The sequence below is a fragment of the Alexandromys fortis genome, unplaced genomic scaffold (genome assembly GCF_014885135.2).
Source record: "Alexandromys fortis isolate MF-2015 unplaced genomic scaffold, M_Fortis_MF-2015_v1.1 scaffold_28, whole genome shotgun sequence".
In the NCBI taxonomy this organism is placed as follows: Eukaryota; Metazoa; Chordata; class Mammalia; order Rodentia; family Cricetidae; genus Alexandromys; species Alexandromys fortis.
This window is the reverse complement of record NW_026067901.1, coordinates 8855307-8875866: the sequence shown is the minus strand read 5'-3', so window position 1 is coordinate 8875866 and position 20560 is coordinate 8855307. Positions and strand designations below refer to the sequence as shown.

Sequence of the window (20560 nt, the reverse complement as noted above, 5' to 3'; positions counted from 1 at the left end):
GACCTCATTATAGATGGTTGTGAGCCACCATGTGGTTGCTGGGAATTGAACTCAGGACCTTTGGAAGAGCAGCCAGTGCTCTTAACCTCTGAGCCATCTCTCCAGCCCCGAGCCAGCAATCTTATTGTTTCAATAAGATTGGATTTTTCTAAGCAAGGAAACTGAGTTGAAGGAGTCTTTCTCCACACACACCATCCATCCCATCGCTCTGTTAGCTAGATTCTGAAGAATTTGACTCTGCTCTGTAAGTTGTCTGGAAACTCTCCAATAAATTCTATAAAACTGTAACACCTGAAACAGAATCAGGTTATTAGCTTATTAAATAATGCGACTGCTAAATCGGTGGCTAATAGAAATAATCTATTACTGATTAAAAAAACTGTAAAATTATTTTTCTAGTAAGTTATTACTTCCACGTTATTAATTGACAGGTCAAATTTACATATTACTTGGGATCTGGATTACCTGGGATCTGAAATATTCTATTTTTAAGAATTTATGGGTCAGGAAGTGGTAGCACACGCCTTTAACCCCAGCACTCAAGGGACAGAGACAGGCTGATCTCTGTGAGTTCGAGGTCAGCCTGGTCTATGGAATGAGTTCCAGGAGAGGCTCCAAAGCTGCACAGAAAAACCCTGCCTCAAAAAACAAAAACAAAAAAAAACAAGCAAACGAAAACATTTTGAGTGGCTGGACTGATGACTCAGGTTAAGAATACTGGCTGGTCGGGCTGGAGAGATGGCTCAGTGGTTAAGAGCACTGCCTGCTCTTCCAAAGGTCCTGAGTTCAATTCCCAGCAACCACATGGTGGCTCACAATCATCTGTAATGAGATCTGTGCCCTCTTCTGGCCTGCAGGCAGAGTACTTAGAATACTGTATACATAATAAATAAATAAATCTTTAAAAAAAAAATACTGGCTGGTCTTTAAGAGGACCTGAATTCAGTTCCCAGCACCCACATGACTGTTCACAATTGACCATAACTCCAGTGCCAGGGGATCTGGCAACCTCATCGCACATAGCATGCAAATCCCCAATGTGTATAAAAAATAAATAACCCTTTAAAAAAAGAATTTTTAAAAATATCCCCTGGTTATGGCCTAAAATTACATCTAGAAGTTCTATGGAGATTGCTTTTAATGCTTTTATAGTGATAAAAAGATAAGAGGACACCCAATGACATAGTTCAAAATTATGAATTTTGCTCTTTCAGTTTACTTGCTGTGAAAATTTCGCATTCATTTAAGCATTCACTAGACTGTCAGGAGAGGAAAACATCCTTCATACAATGAATGACCAATAAATACCTTTGGAAAGTCAAACAGCATTGACTTAGTGCTTTATGCTCTAGTTGGGATTGTTTCTGTACTAGAAGCCGGGCTTGTTTTGATTTATTTTTTTCCCACACGAAAGGGCCATTGATACTGAGTTATTCCCACTATTAGAGAAAAAAATTTCCACGGAACCTTTAATACTGAGTTATTCCCACTGTGAGGAAAAACCAAAAACCCCCAAAAAACAAAAACAAAAAACACAAACAAACAAATAAAAACCAAACAACCCTCTCTCTTTTGTTTTAGTTATTTTTTTTAATATTTATTATGTATACAATATTCAGTCTGTGTGTATGCCTGCAGGCCAGAAGAGGGCACCAGAACCCATTACAGATGGTTATTAGCCGCTATGTGGTTGCTGGGAATTGAACTCAGGACCTTTGGAAGAGCAGGCAATGCTCTTAACTGCTGAGCCATCTCTCCAACCCCACTCTCTCTCTTTTAAAAATAATTGCCAGGGACTTTATTCCCCTTTTTCCTGGGCTCTCTTTAGTTTGTATGCAAATAAAGTTGCAGAGCTGTAGCTCTGAATATCCTTTGGATCTTTTGTTGTTGTTTTTCGAGACAGGGTTTCTCTGTGGCTTTGGAGCCTGTCCTGGAACTAGCTCTGTAGACCAGGCTGGCCTCGAACTCACAGAGATCCGCCTGCCTTTGCCTCCTCGCAAGTGCTGGGATTAAAGGCGTGCGCCACCACTGTCGGGCTTCTTCCTTTGGATCTTAACAAATACTGTAATTATTGTACAACATGTCTCAGAGCACTGAGAAGACCTCAAAATCAGCTCCGCCCTCTCATTTTAAGGTCGAGACCCCTTTTGCAGTGACAGGGCCGAGTTTCCCTAACCCCCAATTTCTACTGAAAGAAAACTTTTCTTACCTTCTCCGAGGGTCACGTGCCCCATGTTTTTGGTGCCAGTTGGAGGGGAACCCTGCAGGTGTCAATGCAGGCAGTGATCCTAGAAGAGATAAGAATACTGGGTTCAGACTGACTTTGTCAAGGGGTCCCTGGTCAGCAGCTTCACTGTCAGCATCTTTAAAACACAGAACAACTTGGGGAAAGGTTTCCAGGCAACCATCAATCCCGTCAGTCCAATTCCAGGTGCGCCATAAAGCTTAAGTGTGACTATATAGAGTACCTGTGACCATGAGGGTGGGTGCTACAGCTAAAAGGCCTAGAATCTAGTGTGGTCTCTGACCGATAGCAGGATCTATAAAAGTCCACGTGACGTCTCTAAGGATGGGTTACGGCCTAGGATAATTATTCTGGAATTTGGGTGAGGCCAGCCTCTATAGCAAAAGGTGGGTGAGGTGAGTCTCCACAGATAACAAAAGGGTCACCAGGTTACTAACAAGACCTGCTCTCAGCTTTCCGGAAGGAGTGAAAGTATTTGGTTTATATCTCCTCTGTTGAGGAGACACCCTTGCACAATTAACATTCCTGGTTCTTGTACAAGGACCTCTGTGCCCTAACAGAGTCTACAGTCTCTCTGAGGGATCAAAAACTCTAGGACAGAGGAGGCGCAAATAGAGGCAAAGGGAACTGGGCTAGGGGGTTCTGTTTCGGAGCTGATATATTAACTTGCTGAGGCCAGGGGGAGGGTGGATGGTCACTTATTACCAAATGTCAAGGCCAAGGAGATAGGTATTATCCGGTCGGTTACGTAACCTGTGAGTATATAAAAGGCGCCTTGGCCTAAGACCGCACCGACCTGCAAGCTTTGCCATCTGATTGCTGCTTCCTCTCAGGATGAAGGTGGATGTGGTAAGTACCTTATGATCGTACAGGAGTGGCGTCATCAACCCCTCGTCACGGGCTCCCCTGACCGCAGTGGAAGAGGCTGCAGTACTGCCCTCTTAGGCTGGTTCCTCAAGGTCACAGAGCTAATTCCTTTTGCTATACAGTCCTTCTACAGTCCCCCACCTACAGCCTCCCTGTAGAGAGTTAGGTCTCCTCCTAAAATTACCTTTTCTCTTCAAGGGTATCAAGTAGGTGGGGTCTGTTCTCTCTCTCTCTCTCTATCAGGGTTTCTCTAGTTCTTCTAGACTAGACTGGCTTTGCATTCACAGAGATTCATGTGCCTGCGTCTGCCTCCCAAGTGGTGGGATTAAAGGTGTCACCACTGCCCGACTTGTGTCTTTTTTTGTTTGTTTGGTTTTGGTTTTGTTTTTCTGAGACAGGGTTTCTCTGTAGCTTTGGAGCCTGTCCTAGAACTAGCTCTTATAGCCCAGGTTGGCCTCGAACTCACAGAGATCCGCCTGCCTCTGCCTCCCGAGTGCTGAGATTAAAGACGTGTGCTACCACCGCCCGGCTGGTTGTGTCTTAATTAGCATCTTCTCGTACTGGGAGTAGACATGGGCTGACCCTGGCTGGCTGGTGCAGGGCCGATACGCGCATGGGATGAGGTGTTTTAGTATCCAGCCCCTTGGGGCTGTAATGTCCTCCCTTCCTTATAAACCGGGCTGGCAGTGAGATGGGTCAAACTCCTATCCAACCAGGGCCCAGACCCTTCCCTGGTCTATCGACCTGATGTGGACCCAGAGTTGGCCAAAGACAAGGACAGCTTCCGAAACTACACCGTGAGTAAGCCCCGGTTCCACCTCCTCTCACGTTCCCTGCCCGGTCTCTGGTTCCCACAGCTCTAAGGGGGTTTTGTTGGAAGCCCCATTCCACTTTATACCCGTGCAGTCTGGCCTGCAGGAGGGGAGGCCACGGCCCCCAGCGTGCTGAGTCAGTTTGGCACAAACCCTGCGCTGATTGGCTTGCAGGCAGGCCCGCTGCTGGATCGCGTCTTTACCACATACAAGCTCATGCACACACACCAGACTGTGGACTTCGTCAGCAGGAAGGTACTAGTTTCTGCTCCTCCTAATGCGGACTCTGAGGGCGGGAGCTTCCTTGCGCTGGGCCGGAGTGACCGTGCTCTGCAGCCCACCCCCTCTTGGGGAATGACTGATTTTTGCCTCTCACCAGCATATCCAGTTTGGAAGCTTCTCACATAAGAAAATGACAGTCATGGAGGTTGTGAACTTGCTGGATGATTTAGTGGATGAATCGGACCCGGATGTAGACTTCCCCAACTCTTTTCACGCCTTCCAGACAGCGGAGGGCATCCGGAAAGCCCACCCAGACAAAGGTGTGTTCTTTGAATGGTCGGGGAGAGGCCTATCATTGCCCTAGAAAGCAACCCCAGAGGCTTGGTCCTCTCCCACAGGCCTCACCCCTGGGCTCCTTGCTTTCTAGCCCAGAACCTGCTCTGCCTACCTCAATCCCTGCAGCTTCTAACTCATATGTTCCTTTTCCACAGACTGGTTCCACCTGGTCGGACTTCTGCACGATCTGGGGAAGATCCTGGCTCTGTGGGGGGAACCTCAGGTGAAGGCCAGGTGTGGGGAGTGGGGGCAGTTTCACTCAGCACAGGGCTTGGGACACTATGAGAGGAAGCAGACCTCTGTTTGGGCCGTCATCCACAGCCGCCTGTACTTTCCTTTCCTAGTGGGCCGTTGTTGGAGACACTTTTCCCGTGGGCTGCCGTCCCCAGGCCTCTGTGGTGTTCCGTGAGTCTACTTTCCAGGACAACCCTGACCTCCTGGACCCTCGATACAGGTAGTTTGAAATAGTACCTCACCTTCCTGCACTCTTACAGGACCCTAGGTGGTCTTCCCTGTATCGTCCAGCCCCTCTCACGCTCCTCTCTTGATCATTGCAGCACAGAACTTGGCATATACCAGCCCCACTGTGGACTTGAGAATGTCCTTATGTCCTGGGGCCACGATGGTGAGGACAGCTAGAGCGCACAGGGGACGGTGGGGATGGTGGTAAGGGCTGACCCTCTGGGCACCTGGCTACATCACCCCCTCTCCTGCAGAGTACCTCTACCGGATGATGAAGTTCAACATGTTCTCCCTACCCCCTGAGGTAGGTCGGGGGAGGGCCCAAGCAGGAGCCTAGCCCAGATGGGTCCATCTGGCAGATCTGAGCATGCTCATTGTGGTCTCTCACAGGCCTTCTACATGATCCGATTCCACTCCTTCTATCCGTGGCACACGGGGGGTGACTACCTACAGCTGTGCAGTCAGCAGGACCTGGATATGCTGCCCTGGGTACAAGAGTTCAAGTACGTAGTCCCCAATGGGTGTGGGCTGTGAAGGGGACTTGGGGGATGAAGGATCCGACCTGATGCTCATTGTTGGTCCCCCATGTCTGCAGCAAGTTTGACCTCTACACCAAGAGCCCTGAGCTGCCAGATGTGGACAGCCTGCGGCCCTACTATCAGGGGCTGATCGACAAGTACTGTCCAGGCATCTTGAGCTGGTGAATGGTTTCCGATACCCTCCCACCGTTGAAACCGCACCTAAGCTGGACACCATCGGGCACAATACAGCCCACTTCAGCCTTGCTCTGGGCCCCATACACCTGTCCACGGTCCCCACCTGTTGTGGTTGAAGTCACTTGTGCCAGGTATCAATAAAGACTAAAAGAGTTTACAAAGCTGATTGATCACCGGGGCCCAGGTTGTGGTAGCAGGGGTGGTCCCGGCACAGGATACCACTACCATGAACACGCTGCTTATCCTCTTGGCTCCGCGTTATCCAACCCACCTGCAGTCTAGAAAGGAGGTCACTAAGGGGGAGGGAAAAGTCAGGCGGTGGTGTGTGCCTTTAATCCAAGCACTCAGGAGGTAGAGGCAGGTGGATCTCTGTGAGTTTGAAGCCAGCCTGGTCTACAACAGGAGGTCCAGGACAGCCAAGGGTATACAGAGAAACCCTTTCTTGGAAAAAACAAAACAAAACAAAACAGGGCTGGAGAGATGGCTCAGTGGTTTAAGAGCATTGCCTGCTCTTCCAAAGGTCCTGAGTTCAATTCCCAGCAACCACATGGTGGCTCACAACCATCTGTAATGAGGTCTGGTGCCCTCTTATGGCCTGCAGACATACAAGCAAACAGAATACTGTATAAACAAATAATAAATAAATAAATAGACATCTAGATAGATAGATAAATAAATAAGTAGGAAAAAAAACAGAATAAGCTTTCAATATATTGGGAACGCTTCAGCTCCTTGATGGTCCCATCTCTACTGGAGGCAGAGAGGCTTTCAGGATGGGCTCTGGGGTCCTTTTGATGTCTCCAAGAGGCTCTGGGAAATATGTTGCTATTTGGTTGACAAGACCTCTGAGTTAGGCCTAGTGGCACAGGATTATAACTCCAGCACTCCAGATCTGAGGCAGAAGGATCATGAGTTCCAGGTTTGCATGAACTATAAAGCTAGACTTTCTTAAACAAAAACAAACCAGCATGCAAAGTTAGTGGCAGGCTGGGGATGCAGCTCAGTGGGGAATGCCTGTCCTATGAGGTCCTGGGTTCAGTTCCCAACACCAAGAGAAATCAGTGGCCAGGTGGACAGCCTTCTTTCCTTCCTTTTTTCTTGTGTTGCTGGGGACTGAACCTAGAGCCTCACGCATAAGCAAGCACCCTATCTCTCAGTCCTCAGTTTTTGTACACTAATAAACTTATAAAAAAAAGAAAAAGAAAACAAGACAACTCATGCCCGTAATCTCAGCACTTAGGTAACAGAGGCAGGAAATCCACCCCATCTTCTCCCTCCCAGACAGGGTTTCTCTGTGTAACAGCCCTGGATGTCCTGGAATCTGCTTTGCAGACCAGGCTGGCCATGAACAGGATCGCCTGCCTCTACCTCCCAAGTGCTGGGATCAAAGGCCCATACCACCACCACTCAGCCAGAGGCAAAATTTGAGGCCCACTTGAGCTACAGACACTGAGGCTCTGTCTCAAAGCCAAGGCCCGGTATACAACCACTTACAGTAGCTACAAAAATAGTGGAAAATAAATTTAACCAAGGAGATAAGGATATTTACATAGAAAAATATAAAGCAATGAAATGAACTTTAGAATGCACATATGGAAAGATAGCCCATGTTTCCAGATGAAATAATAAAGTAAACCAGTCATCGCATATCTGTGATCCCAGCATTTGGGAGGTGTATACAGGAGGGTCAAAAGTCACACACATAGCCTGGGGTGGTTGCGCACAACTTTAATCCAGGGGAGGGGGAGAGATACGAGGGGGGGGTTACGGGACAGAGGCAGGCTGACCTCTGAGTTCAAGGCCGCCAGCCTGATCTGAGAAACCCTGTCTTGAAAAACAAAACAACAAAAAGAAGCTACACATCAAATTTGAGAACAACTTGGGTTACTCGACATCCTGCCTCAGAAAACAAGCCAAAAGGTGCATGTGCATGCTTGAATGTGTGTGTGTGTGTGTGTGTGTGTGTGTGTGTGTGTGTGTGCTGAGATGACTCTGTGGCTAAGGTGCTCGCTGCCAGGTCTAACACCCTGAATTTGAACCCCAGAGCCACCTGATAGAAGGAGAGAACCAACTCCCAGAAATTGTCCTCTGACTGCCACGTGCATGTTAAGTGTACACAAATTTGCACCCTGCTGTGTACATGTGCAAGCACTCACACTTACATTAGAACATGTACTGAAATATCTGTAAATGCAATTACAACTGACCAAGATCTTCCCATGCAAAGGAAACAATTTAGAAAAGTGATAACCTACAGAATGGAGAAAAACACATTTCTGAAGAGGATTAATATCCAAAACTTGTAGAGCTTCCTAAGGAGTAGAGAAATAAATAACTCAATAAAACACAGAGATAAGGCTGGAGAGGTAGCTCAATGTTTGAGAGCATTTGCTCTTACAGAGGACCTGAGTTTGGCTTCTAGAACCCACATGGCAGCTCACAACCACCTGTAACTCTAGCTCTTTTATTTTTTATTTTTATTTATTTATCTCTTTCTTTCTTTCTTTCTTTTTTCTTTTTTCTTTTTTGGATTTCCGAGACAGGGTTTCTCTGTAGCTTTTGGTGCCTGTCTTGGAACTAGCTCTTGTAGATCAGGCTGGCTTCGAACTCACAGAGACCTACCTCCCGAGTGCTGGGATTAATAAAGGCGTGCACCACCACCGCCCGGCTGTCACTCTAGTTCTAGGGGAGCTGATGCCCTCTTCCAACATCTGGGGCGCCTGCAGACTTGTGATACACATGAAAAAATCGTTTTCCGTTCTTCTGTCGCACATCCCAACCACAGTTTCGCTTTCTCCACTCCTCCCAGTGCCCCCTCACCTCCCATTTCCCCAGATCCATTCCTCCTCTGTTTCCCTTTAGAAAAGAGCAGGCCTGGGGGCTGGAAAGATGACTCTTCAGTGGTTAAGAGCACTTGGCTGCTCTTCCAGAGGTCCTGAGTTCAATTCCCAGCAACGACAAGATGGCTCACAACCATCTGTAATGGGGATCAGATTCCTTCTTCTGGTGTGCATGAAGACAGAACACTCATATACATAAAATGTGCGAATAAATAAATCTTTAAAAAGGAAAAGAAAAAGAGCAGGCCTTTCAGGAATATCAACTGAGCATAGCACAGCAAGTTACAGTAAGACCAGAAACAAACCCTCATATGAAGGCTGGATGAGACAACCTAACCCACTATGAGAAATAGGGTCCCACGAACAGGCACAAGATCTGGAAACACCCCCACTCCCACCGTTAGGAGTCCCACAAGGAGACAAAGCTATGCAGCTATAACATATGTGCAGAGGACAGCTCAGAGCCTTACCGGCTCTGTGATTGTCTTGTCAATCTCTGTGAGTCCCTAGGAGCCCTGCATAGTTGATTCTGTGGGCCATGTTCTCATGGTGTCCTCGACCCCTCTGGCTCCTACAACCCTTCCTCCCCCTCTTCTGTGGGGCTCTCTGAGCTCTGCCCTCATGCTGGGTAAAGCCTTTCTGATGGCGATTGGCCTGATCTATGAGTATAGCAGGATAATCATTAGGAATAATTTCATTAACTTTTTTTTTTTTCAGTAGTGTTTGGTTCTATCTTAGGTCTCTGGGCTGTCCAGCCTCTGGTTCTTGGCCATCCAGGCAGTGTTAGATGCGGGCTCCCTCTCTTGGCGTGGACCTCAAGTTGGAGCAGTCAATCATTGGTTGGCCACTCCCACAAGTTCTGCACCTCCTTTACCCCAGCACTTCTTGAAGGTAGGACAAGCAATAGGCCAAAGGTTTTGTGCCTGGGTTGATGTCCTAGTACCAGCACTGGAAGCCTTGCCTGGTTACTGGAAATGGCCGGTTCAGGCTCTGAATGCACCATTACCAGGAATTCTCTCTAGGGTTACCCTCAGAGATTCCAGGGAGTTTCCCACTGTAGTTCTAGGGGATCTGACTCCTCTTCTGACTTCTGAGGGTTCCTGTAGGCATGTGGTACACAGGCAAAAATTTTAAAAACAAACAACAACCTGGGGCGGGGTGGGGAGGAGACTTGGGGGAGACTTGTAGCTGTAGCTCAGTGGTAGAGTGTTTCCCTAACATGCATCATGGCCTGGGGTCTAGAGACATACAGATTGGAGGTGGCACATGCTTACCTGATACCGGAGGCTGGCTGAGCAAGAGAATTACTTGAGCCCATGAATCTGGGACTAGCCTGGGTGAAATAGTGAGATCTTCATCACCTCTCCCTCAAAAGCCATAAAAATGACCAACGGGTGTAGGGGAAAAAATGCTCAGTACATTCCAATAACAATCGGAAAAATGCAAACAAAACTACAATGAGGCACTGGGAAGTGTCGTTAGTGGTAGAGAGGTTTCCTCACATGCAGGAGGCCCTGGGCTGTTGCTCCAGCACCACCGACATAACAAAACAAAATGCACTGGAATTTTACCTTCCCCTTGTTAGGATGGCTATTAGGGGAAAAGACGCTACAAGGGCTGGAGAGATGGCTCCAGATGGTTGAGAGCACTGGCTGTTCTTCAGAGGACTGGATTCAATTCTCAGCACCCCTAGGCAGCTCACAACTGTCTATAATTCCAGCTCTAGGGGATCTGGAGCACTCTCTTCTGGCCTCCTAAGGCAGCAGGTAGGTCACATGTGGTACACAGACATACATGCAGACAAATCATACATACACATAAGCAAAAAAAATTAATTAAAAAACGTTGTTACAAAACCCCCTCAACCAATGAAAATGCAGAATGATGGAGCCCAGTCCCGACTGATAACCACTCCTGTATGTATGACTCAGGGTTGAAGAAGAAGAGGATACAGAATGAGGGTAAGAACTGATGGAGCCGGGCAGTGGTGGTGCACATCTTTAATCCCAGCACCCAGGAGGCAGAGGCAGGCGATCTCTGTGAGTTCAAGGCCAGCCAAGTTCCAAGACAGGCTCCAAAGCTACAGGAAAAAAAAAAAAAAACCAAACAAACAAAAAAAGTTTTATGTATAGTTCAGGCTAGCCTTGAACTCTCTATGTAGACTGTGATCATACTGTCTCAACTTAGTTTTCAGAGTTCTGGGACTATCTGTACTTGCCACCACGTATTATGTGTTGTGTGTGTGTCTGTCTGCTTGCCTGTCTATCTAAGTGGTGTGTGCATGCGTGTTTCGTTTTTTCTTTTCTTTTTATTTATTTTACACACCGACCACAGTTTCTCCTCCTTTCCTCCTATTCCCTCCCCTCTACCATCTACCCCCAACCCCCACCCCATCCCCTTCTCCTCTGTCTCCCTCCTATGGGCTTGAACAAAGCCTGGCACAAGAATGAGCTCTTCGCCCTGCATGGAGGCTGGAGGAGATAATCCAGCATGGGGAACAGGTTCCCCAAACCCAGCTAAGTGCCAGGGACAGGTCCTGATCTCTCTGCTAGGAGCCTTACAAACAGAAATATGCATGTGTCTATGTGTACGGACACGCCTGTGTTTGGGTACATTTGTACATATGTGCACATGTATATAGATGCCCAAGGTTGATGGGTGTCTTCCTTGTATATTGAGGTAAAGTCTTTTGCTGACCAGAGACTACTCTCTCTCTCTCTCTCTCTCTCTCTCTCTCTCTCTCTCTCTCTCTCTCTCTCTCTCTCTCTCTTCTTGCTTTTTTCGAGACAGGGGTTCTCTGTAGCTTTGGAGCCTCTCCCAGAACTAGCTCTTGTAGACCAGGCTGGCCTCGAACTCACAGAGATCTGCCTGCCTCTGCCTCCTGAGTGCTGGAATTAAAGGCATGCGCTAGTACCACCCAGCTGAGACTGCCTTTTCAACTAGTTTTTCTAGCCACCTTATCTGGGGAGCGCTTGTTTCTGTGTTAGACTAGAAGTGGCTGTCATACTCATAAAACTTTTCCATGATTTCTGAGAATCTAAACTCTGGTCTTCAAGCTTGTGCAGGAAGGGCTTTTCTTGCTCAACTATCTCCCCAGCCCAGAACCGATAATTTTTTTTTTTAAGACAGGGATTCTCTGTGTAGCCCTGCTTGTGTTGGAAATTGCTCTGTGGACCAGGCTAGCTTCAAACTCAGATCCCACTGCCTGCCTTTTTCTTTTCTTTTCCTTTCCTTTTCTTTTCTTTTTTCATATAACTTTTAATAGGGGTAGTGAGATGGCTCATCTGGTAAAGTGTTTGCCAGCAAGCCAGAAGACCTGAGTTTGATTGTTAAAACCAACATGGTGGAGAACCAACTCCCATTAGCTGTTTCTGACCTCTATAAGCATCGTGGTGCATGTACGATGTACTATAAATATATAAATGTAATAAAAACTTAAGTGGGGGCTGGAGAGATGGCTCAGAGGTTAAGAGCATTGCCTGCTCTTCCAAAGGTCCTGAGTTCAATTCCCAGCAACCACATGGTGGCTCACAACCATCTGTAATGGGGTCTGGTGCCTCTTCTGGCCTGCAGGCATACACACAGACAGAATATTGTATAAATAAATAAATAAACCCCAAACTTATGTGTCTTTAATGCACATGCACAAACTATATAAGAATGTTAACTAATCCACATGGTGAACACACATCATAAATGTAAACAACTTTCACCAGTTTAAGAGACAAGACAGTGTTAGTCCTAGACCTCGCGACACAGAGGCCAGAGGATCAAGTGGGTGATAGAGACCAATGTCAGCTACAAGGTGAATTCAAGGCCAGCCTGGGCCTCTCTCAAATAAAAACAAAGAAGGAAAAGGAAGAAATAATGATCCCAAGGAAATAGTTCAGTGGCCTAGAACTGACTAGTGTGTTCCCAGTCCTGGATGTCATTCTCAGAGCCAGAAAATAAACAAACAACATCAACGAAACTCCCCTAACTGGAAAATGAGTATTTGGGAAGAACCGGTGGTTTGTAGTGTTTGTTTTTCCCCATTTCTCCCAGCTCCCTGGTGGCTGTGTCTTTGCACTGACTTTAGGTCTTCTGGGTGTGGACAAGGACTATGTGCTGCTGTGACATTTTGGGGATGGCATTTAGGGACCACTCGAGATGATCCAGGATGATCTAATCTCATCTGACTCTTAGTCCCTGCTGCAAATATGCTTTTTCTAAATAGCACAACTCACAAGTTCTGGGGACTTCATTTGGTTTGTAGGCCGGGCTTGGTGCATTCTGAGAATTTCATGTGAGGAAATTTTGGGGGCTGTTTTTCGACTTACCTCAAAGGATTTATACCAGGCCTCCTAGCACCGGCCATTTCTCCAAGGGTCTTTTATTCCTCAGGTTGGAAATCATGCTTCAAATCTACATGTAGGGGCTGAACGCTATGATGTAGTGTGGACAAACGGCAGATATGACTTACTATCCCCACTTCCACACCTGTCTCTACTTGGTATGTAATCCAGGCTGGTTTGAAATTTGAGAACCTTCTGCCTCGGTCTCCTGAGTTCAGGGATGACAAGTATGAGCCACTATATCCGAGCTGATCGTCTCTTGAACATCCATTCCCAGTCTGGTTGTAGTCACTGGACAGTGTTGCTTTTACTATCCTCCTGACTACTGCCCCCAGAACCTGCACCCCTGGTAGACTCTTCCCAAGACCTGTCTCCCTAAAAAGGTCGAAGGTGTGCACGCGAGGATAGCAGTGCTTCAGGTTGTCCACTCACAAGGGATGTCAAGCCTTTCTGGGGACCCTAAAAAGGCCCAAAGTGTCATGGGAAGATGCCAGGGCTCCAGGTTCTGTTCACTCAAGGGGAATGCTAGCTTTCTGGGGACTCAGGTTGCAGGGACCGCTGTGGGGTCTGAAGGAAGGAATAGGGACTTGGCTTTTTCTTGACCCCTTCTAGCCTCGCCTCCGCCCTTGAAGTTGCGTTCTGCAGCTCTTCTGGTCTTCCTGTGTAGACTCTGGCAACAGAAAATAGCCCCTGGTTTCTGCTTACTTCCTCTCGGGGGTTGCAAGGCCAAAGCTATTTTGACAGGATACTGAAACACCATCACAATGGTGTTTCTCCTCCCTTCAGTCACAACCACGACACTTTGTGCAGAAACTGACACAGTGACACTGTCTTTGTTGGCCATGTTTTTCTTTTTCTTCCTTCCTTCCTTCTTTCTTTCTTTCTTTCTTTCTTTCTTGTTTTTGTTTTTTGAGATAGGGTTTCTCTGTAGCTTTGGAGTCTGTCCTGGAACTAGCTCTTGTAGACCAGGCTGGCCTCGAACTCAGAGATCTGCCTGCCTCTGCCTCCCGAATGTTGGGATTAAAGGTGTGTGCCACCACCGCCCAGCTTGGCCATGTTTTTTAATACTGCTTTTCAGAGCTGCAAAGGGGCCTACAGTGATGGCTCAGTCATTCAAGGCTAGGCTTACAAACAAAAATACAAAGTGAAAAGGACAGTTTTGTTTGTGATGAAGCAATTAAAATGATGACTGTTGATAAATCTTCAACCTTCAGTATGAGTATTTAGCCTTTATATGACAAAACGAGAAATGTAGCCTGGTGAGGAAGCACATGCTGTAATCCCAGCACTTGAGAAGCTGAGGCAGGAGGACTGCAGCAAGTTTGAGGACTAGCAGGACTACATAGTAGCTTCTGGTTCAGTTGCTAGCTACATAGCAAAACCTTGTCTCAAAACCAACCAACCAACCAACCAACCAACCAACCAACCAACCAACTCCAATAATAACAAAGAAACACACATACACACACCAGTCAAATAAAACAAACCTCCCAAAACAGATGGGTAGACCACATCTGTAATCCCCATATTTGGGAGGTAGGAGTAGATTAGAGAAGTCCAAGGCCATCTTTAGCTACCAATCCCTAGAAAGGCCTGACGTGGCCCTTCAGCAGACAGAATCGGGAGCCCAGATACCCTCCATGCACACTCTGCTCCCTTTCAGAGGCGACAGGTTCAGGACAGGATGTAGTCTGGACTACATGAGACCCTGTCTCAGGAAAATAAAACAAACAAACAAACAAAAAAAGGGAATGATACTTTGATACTTTTTTTTTTTTTTTGGTTTTTCGAGATACATTATAACATGGATGGAGGTTGAAAATATAATATGGATGGAGATGCAAAAGAAGACCCCCCCCCAAAAAAAGAGACAGAAGGAAGATATAGTTTGGTTACTATGAGGTATCCAGAATTAAAAAAATCCTAAAAACCACAGAACACAAGTTGCTAGGGACTAGGAGAATTACTGTTGAATAGATACAGGGTTTCTCTTTGGTGTATTGGAAAGTTCTACAAACAATGGCAAGAGATTATCGCTATAAAATATTTTGAATGTAGTTAATGCCACAAAACATATACTTAAAAACACTGATGGGAGCCAGGTGCTGGCGGTGCACACCTTTAATCCCAGCACTTGGGAGGCAGAGGCAGAGGCAGAGGCAGGAGGATCTCTGTGAATTTGAGGCCAGCCTGGTCTACAAGAGCTAGTTCCAGTACAGGCTCCAAAGCTACAGAGTAACCCTGTCTCAAAAAAACCAAAACGAACAAACAAAATCCCCCCAAACGCTGATGGCTTAGCAGTTAGGAGTGCATGCTGCTCTGCAGAGGATCCAAGTTTGGTTTCAACAGTCACACCTGGGGGTTCTCAATTGTTTGGAGCTCCAGGGGATCTGATGCTTCTGGCATGTGCTTACGTGTGCATAAATGCAATTAAAACCAATAAAAGCAAAATCTTTAAAAATGGTTAAGGTGATGGGAAGATGGTCTAGTCAGAAAAGTGCTCACCACTCAAGAATGAGAACCCAATTTTGGTCTCCACAACACATGTAAAAGAACTGAGCACGGCCAGGCAGGCATGGTGGTGGCGCACGCCTTTAATCCCAGCACTAGGGAAGCAGAGGCAGGCAGATCTCTGACAGCCACAGCTACACACAGATAACTCATCTTGGAAAAAGAACAAAACACCCCATCAAAACAAAATAATAAACAAACAAAAACTGGCTTGGTAGTACAAGCCAACAATCCCAGTGTTGGGGATGAATAGACAGGAGGATCTTTGGGCTTGCCAGCCAGTTAATGTGTTTGAATCTGGGAGAACAAAAGGTGTGGATCAACTATTGAGTTGGGATAAAGGCTGCTGTGCTGCAGGTGCCCAGGGAAGGAGGGACTGACAGCTTGACCCTGGAGAAATGGACTCCAGCTCCCCTCTGACCTCTTCCCAGGACACATGCACCTTCTTTCTCCCGTCCAAGGTCGGGCACCTCTGCTAATACAACCATCTAGTATTCTTCCCCTCTGTCACCCTCTTCACACTCTGACCTTTCTGAAGACCAGGAAGTAAAGCAGGAGGAGGTGGAGAGGGATGCGTTCTGGAAAGTTCCCTGGCCCTTAGGTGGTTCCAGCTTCATCTTCCTCCATTGGTCTCACAGCCCTCATTGTATAGGTCTGCCAGGCTGTGCCACACCAAGGCTTCTTGTAAGCAGGCCTTTTGGTTTAGCTTATGGAGAAGACTGAGTGATAAGGAGGGGTAGCTGTGTTAGTAACCAGTCTAGGCTGTGCCAACTGTCCTCAGGCCTCTCTAGAAGGAAGAAACCACTAGCAAAGGGGTATGTACAAAACAGTGTCTTTATTGGTACAGTCTCAGGGGCAGGTAGGCACCATCCCATGGGCCCACTTCTCTTGGCTCCTAGCCTCAGCAAATCCAGCTCATCCCCTCCAGTGGGGTTGGATAGGGCTCCAGACTCAGGCCTCTACATCCACAGGTGCACTGATTACAGTGTTCCAGGAAAGTCCTGAGCGAGGTTACCTGCCAGTTTCCGGGCTGTCTGCCAACACAGTGGAACGTGACTAGAGGAAGACGAGGAAGACGTGGCTGGTGCAGAGGGACAGCAGGGTTCAAGGTAACACCAGCGGTCCTCAGGGGCGGCACTTCAAGCTGCATCTGCCCTGGCAGGCCTGCCTAAGTCACAGTGGCTGCGCGGTGACATGCGATGGGCTGGGATGCTGAGATCTGACTATCAGGACACAGGCTGACGGCACCTCAAGCTATTTTTTCCTCCGGGAGGCCCCAGCGTCACTGCTGTTGCTGTTGGGGGCTACCGCAGCCCGCTCAGAGGCAGCTCTGGGATCCTTTTTGGAAGTCTGCTTACGTTTTTCCTCTCTAGACGGTTTTGAGGACTGGAGTGGGCGGGGGGCAAGCAGGGTCTGTACAACCTTGACAGTCGCCACAGCTCCCATAAGCCCCCATAGCAGGATGGGAGGCTCCAGAGGAGACAGCTGCGTGCGCACCCAGCTCAGTGTCTTAGCCAGAGCATTGCCTGAGCTTCGGGCCCGGAGTGGACTCTTATCCTATGGAGATAAAACCAAGAAAAGCCCATAAGATTTACTCCTGCAACGGGCAAGCACCCTGCTACCTCCCACAGCCCAGCTGACTCCTTCACACCTTAAGTCCAAACTGTTGGAGCAGCGTTTCCAGCGTTGGGTGCCCCAGGGATACAGGTGGGAAGAATTCTTCTACCCACTGGCGGTGCCACCATTGGCTGTAACAGAACTGGATAGTCAGCATGTGGCTACAGCCCAGGCCTGGCACCCCACCCATCACCCCAGCCTTACTTCTGCTCCCCAGGCTTTGAGAACCAGTACTTATAGCGCTGGGCCCGCACGTAGGTGGGTGGCTGCTCATGAAAGGGGTACTTGGCAACATGGTTCTGCACCAGGCGGATTACTGTGGTGGCAGGGGACAAGAGGTTAACATGGTTCTGAGCTTGTCCTTCCATACCCAGCCCTTCTCCCAGCCTATCCCTCACCTGGCTCTTTGCCCTGCAGGAGACGTAGCACCAGGCTGGTGAACCAGGGACTGTGTGTATGTGGGCCAAGGGCTGCAAACCACATCTGCCAATCAAGGCGTGGCTGGTGGGGTATCACGATAGGGGGTGGTCGGCTCACATTCCCAGGTTTGTACATGAATTCTATCTCCTGAAAGATGGACATGTGGTTAGCTGGAATGGCTGGACTTGGTCCCTTTACCCCAGCATCCTTTGGGAAGGCTCACGGTCCAATGCTGTCCATCATAGCTGCCCTCCAGCACCACTTCAGGCCGCCCACCCAGACCAGTCATCCGACGGAAGAGGCCATACGAGCTGGCCAGCTGTAGATGCTCCACAGAACTGAACAGACGATGAGCTCCAGTCCAGAGATGCCCGTGGGTCCCAGGCTCCATATAGGAGTAAGGTACCTGCAAGCAAGTAGGCAACAGCTCAGTGCCGCCCCATCGTCCCACAGCCCCATTCTCCATAGGGGTACCTACTAGGCTTATCAAGAACATGGCCACTGTGGCAGTGCCCAGGATGGAGAGCTGGATGCTGGCCAAGATCTTCCGTAGCCATCCTTGCACCTGGATCCACCTGGGGACAGGGGGCCCGAGTATTGTCAGGCCACGCCTGAGCTGAAAGCAGCATCTTCCCCCTGCCTCTTCAGATACATACATACCTCCAGAGGGCAATAAGCAATTCCCAGGCCAGGGAGGCTGCCCCCAGCCACACCGTAGGCAGAGTTACCATCTTCAGCCACTGGGAAAACTGGTGGAAGGTGAAGGCTGCCAAGGGAGGAGATTGTGATTAGGGGCTGACCCAGTCCTTCTCTTTAGATCCCCAAGCTGGCACTTACTGGTTTTAGAGAGGATGATACGCTGCTGCCAGTCAACCTCCAGGCCAAAGTAGAACACGGTGCCATAGGCCAGCAACCCATAGGCAGTCAGTTCCAGCAGTACGGAGAACATGGTCAGCAGGGCCTTAGGCCAGGCTAGGGGCAGGACAGTCACAGGTTGGCTGAGGATCTGCAGCCAAGGGGCTGGGGCGGAGGAACTCTTTGGGAATACTAGGCGGATGTCATCCGTTTGGTTGTCAGGACAGGATGACACTCACAGGTAGGCATCTTCTTGTGGCTCCCGAGGCCAGGCTCAGCAGACAGGTGCCGGTCATCCAGGAGGGAAGTGGTAAGCACCAAGGTTAGCAGATTGAAGAAATTGTAGTTACCAGTAATGATGATCAGGACTTGCAATAGTACCTGCAGGGAAGGTCGGCAATCAGCTCTACGGCGGGCTGGTCTTCCTGCGCCCTGCTAACCCGCTGGCTGACATTTTCACAAAGGCTCCATGCAGCCTTGATCTGAGTAACACATCCCTCTGCCTGCAATGCTTTCCCAACGGCACCCGTGTCAGACGACCATTCCCAGGGCTTGCCCCCAGCAAGACTTGCTGGCCAGCGGTGAAGGCCACGCTCTCTTCTACCCACCTGAGCATAAAAGGCGGTCAACCGTAGGCGGCGAACAGGAGCAAAGAACAGGGGAGGCACTGCGATCTCGATGAGGAAGGTGGCCACCACACTGAGCTTGTGCAGCCAGACTGGCAGGTGGTGGGCAAACCAGGCAGCTGGCGTGGGCAGGCACTGTGTCTCATAGTGGTAGGTGAGAGCTGCAGGTAACGGGTCGGGGTCAGGGTTGATTAGAGCCTCCAGACCATCCCGGCTTCAGGCCCAGGCTCTCACCGGTAAGTCCCCACCACGCAGGGCAGCGGCTGGTCAGCTTGACCACACCAGAGGCAAACATGAGTCGAAACAGCAGCCAGCGCACGAGCCAGAATGGGAGGTTTTCATGGGGTAAGGCCCCTGCTAGTCCACCCTGGGGGGCCTTGTAGTTGGAAGGCTTCTTCAATGGGGCTACTAGTATAGCCAGGAAGCCTGTCTCCAGCAGCAGGGAATCCCTATGGGGAGAAGAAAGATCATGAACAGTTCTTCTTCAGTAAGGCTGTTGCCCTCACAAGGTCCTCCCAGGAGTCACAAACATCCCCAGCCCAGGCTCAGGAAGGAGTCACTCACCACTGGAAATAAAGGAACACTTGGCCCACCTGTAGGGAGAGGAGCTGTTAGGCTTCGTGTGTCTGTGGCACCAGGCGAGGCAGTGGGTGGGTTAGACAGAGGCTAAGGTTCTAAGGGTCTCACTTGCCTGGCAGGTTGATAAGTAGGCAACCCAGAGCAGCAGGTAGGTGAGGGGGTGTCTCAGAGAGTTCAGGAGCAGGGCACCCAGTGCTACCACGGTGCCCACTAGGGTCAGTAGATCCAGAGCCTGGGCAGTATCCAGCCCCAGTCTTGGTGCCTCCCAGAGAAGTGTTGGTGTTGCCCACAGCTGCTGCCACCGACCTTTGCCTTGGGGTCGCAGTGTTCTTCGAGCAGGAAGGATGCCCTCTGGGCCATAGAGGCCTGTGGGAGGGCATGTCAGTGTCTTCCCAGATGAAATTCAGCCCAAGTTAAGCCCTGAAGGTGTCCTACCACCAGCTCTAGGAGTGCAGATGCCCTATTGTCAGGGCCTCCAAAGGCGCTCTACTCCCCTCCCCGCCCCCAACACCCTCAACGCCACCCTCCGTATCCTGAGTTGTGCCTGCGGATGTTCCCGCCCCAGGTAGGGCTTGCTCTACCAGATTAACTCTCTCAGGTTAGAAACTGTTGACCTCAACCCCAGGTTCAGAAGCCCTAACTCTCGGTCACCACCTTCCGCGGGAGTCCAGGTAGAAATCTGTCTCCTACTCCCTTCGGGGTTCTGCCCTAATCCCAGATGAGAATCCGGTCACGGGAAACCGACCCTTGCGCATCCTTCTCCCTCCAAACTCTTAGGACCTGCAGTACCCAGACTACTGTCCCCTAGTCCCACGTAGAGAGGCCTGAACCTCACACCCGCCGCCGAGAGATCGTACTCGGGGTGAAGGAAGGGAGGATACCACGTGTGTGTGTTCCACTCGCGGCGCCCTCACCTGGGATCTGGGTGTAGAGGGACGCAAAGGCAAACGTGTAGACAGCGGCCACACCCTGCAGGAAAAGCTGCTGTGGGACCCGGGAGCTCGCCATGTCCGCTACGCGGTCCACCGGATCAGTGCCCGCTGGTCCCCGCCCCCCCAGCCCCGCCTCTGACATACGCCCCAGCTGGAATCCGGCGGGTTTGTCACTACGCTCCACCC

The 20560-nt window shown here is 49.3% G+C and overlaps 2 protein-coding genes across 2 annotated transcripts; one reads left to right on the top strand and one right to left on the bottom strand.

Moving 5' to 3' along the window:
• The first annotated feature begins 2820 nt into the window (after window positions 1-2820).
• On the top strand, window positions 2821-5809 carry Miox (myo-inositol oxygenase). The gene is made up of 10 exons (XM_050130278.1): window positions 2821-3094; window positions 3829-3909; window positions 4099-4179; window positions 4304-4466; window positions 4638-4705; window positions 4827-4936; window positions 5040-5107; window positions 5199-5248; window positions 5335-5447; window positions 5540-5809. Exons 1-10 carry the CDS (start codon window positions 3080-3082, stop codon window positions 5646-5648), a joined length of 858 nt encoding a protein of 285 aa, XP_049986235.1. The 5' UTR covers window positions 2821-3079; the 3' UTR covers window positions 5649-5809.
• A 10352-nt stretch (window positions 5810-16161) lies between these two features.
• On the bottom strand, window positions 16162-20511 carry Lmf2 (lipase maturation factor 2). Its single transcript, XM_050128298.1, has 14 exons — window positions 20357-20511; window positions 19555-19808; window positions 19428-19456; window positions 19098-19312; window positions 18846-19024; window positions 18477-18618; window positions 18220-18354; window positions 18043-18148; window positions 17861-17957; window positions 17606-17788; window positions 17361-17529; window positions 17167-17278; window positions 16997-17093; window positions 16162-16902 (listed from the first exon to the last, which is right to left on the bottom strand). The coding sequence occupies exons 1-14, from the start codon at window positions 20448-20450 to the stop codon at window positions 16600-16602; spliced, it is 2115 nt and encodes a 704-aa protein (XP_049984255.1). The 5' UTR covers window positions 20451-20511; the 3' UTR covers window positions 16162-16599.
• Between the last annotated feature and the right edge of the window lie 49 nt (window positions 20512-20560).

What these genes read in the sequence shown, in the direction of transcription:
- Miox (XM_050130278.1), top strand. An exon ending in GAAAGCCCACCCAGACAAAG is followed by an intron (nt 4,467 to 4,637) that starts GTGTGTTCTTTG and finishes CCTTTTCCACAG; the next exon opens with ACTGGTTCCACCTGGTCGGA. An exon ending in TGTTCTCCCTACCCCCTGAG is followed by an intron (nt 5,249 to 5,334) that starts GTAGGTCGGGGG and finishes GGTCTCTCACAG; the next exon opens with GCCTTCTACATGATCCGATT.
- Lmf2 (XM_050128298.1), bottom strand. Translation starts at nt 20,450, where the DNA reads ATGGCGAGCTCCCGGGTCCCACAGCAGCTTTTCCTGCAGGGTGTGGCC. An exon ending in CCACAAGAAGATGCCTACCT is followed by an intron (nt 18,355 to 18,476) that starts GTGAGTGTCATC and finishes TCCTGCCCCTAG; the next exon opens with CCTGGCCTAAGGCCCTGCTG. An exon ending in CCTGCAGGGCAAAGAGCCAG is followed by an intron (nt 17,279 to 17,360) that starts GTGAGGGATAGG and finishes CTGCCACCACAG; the next exon opens with TAATCCGCCTGGTGCAGAAC.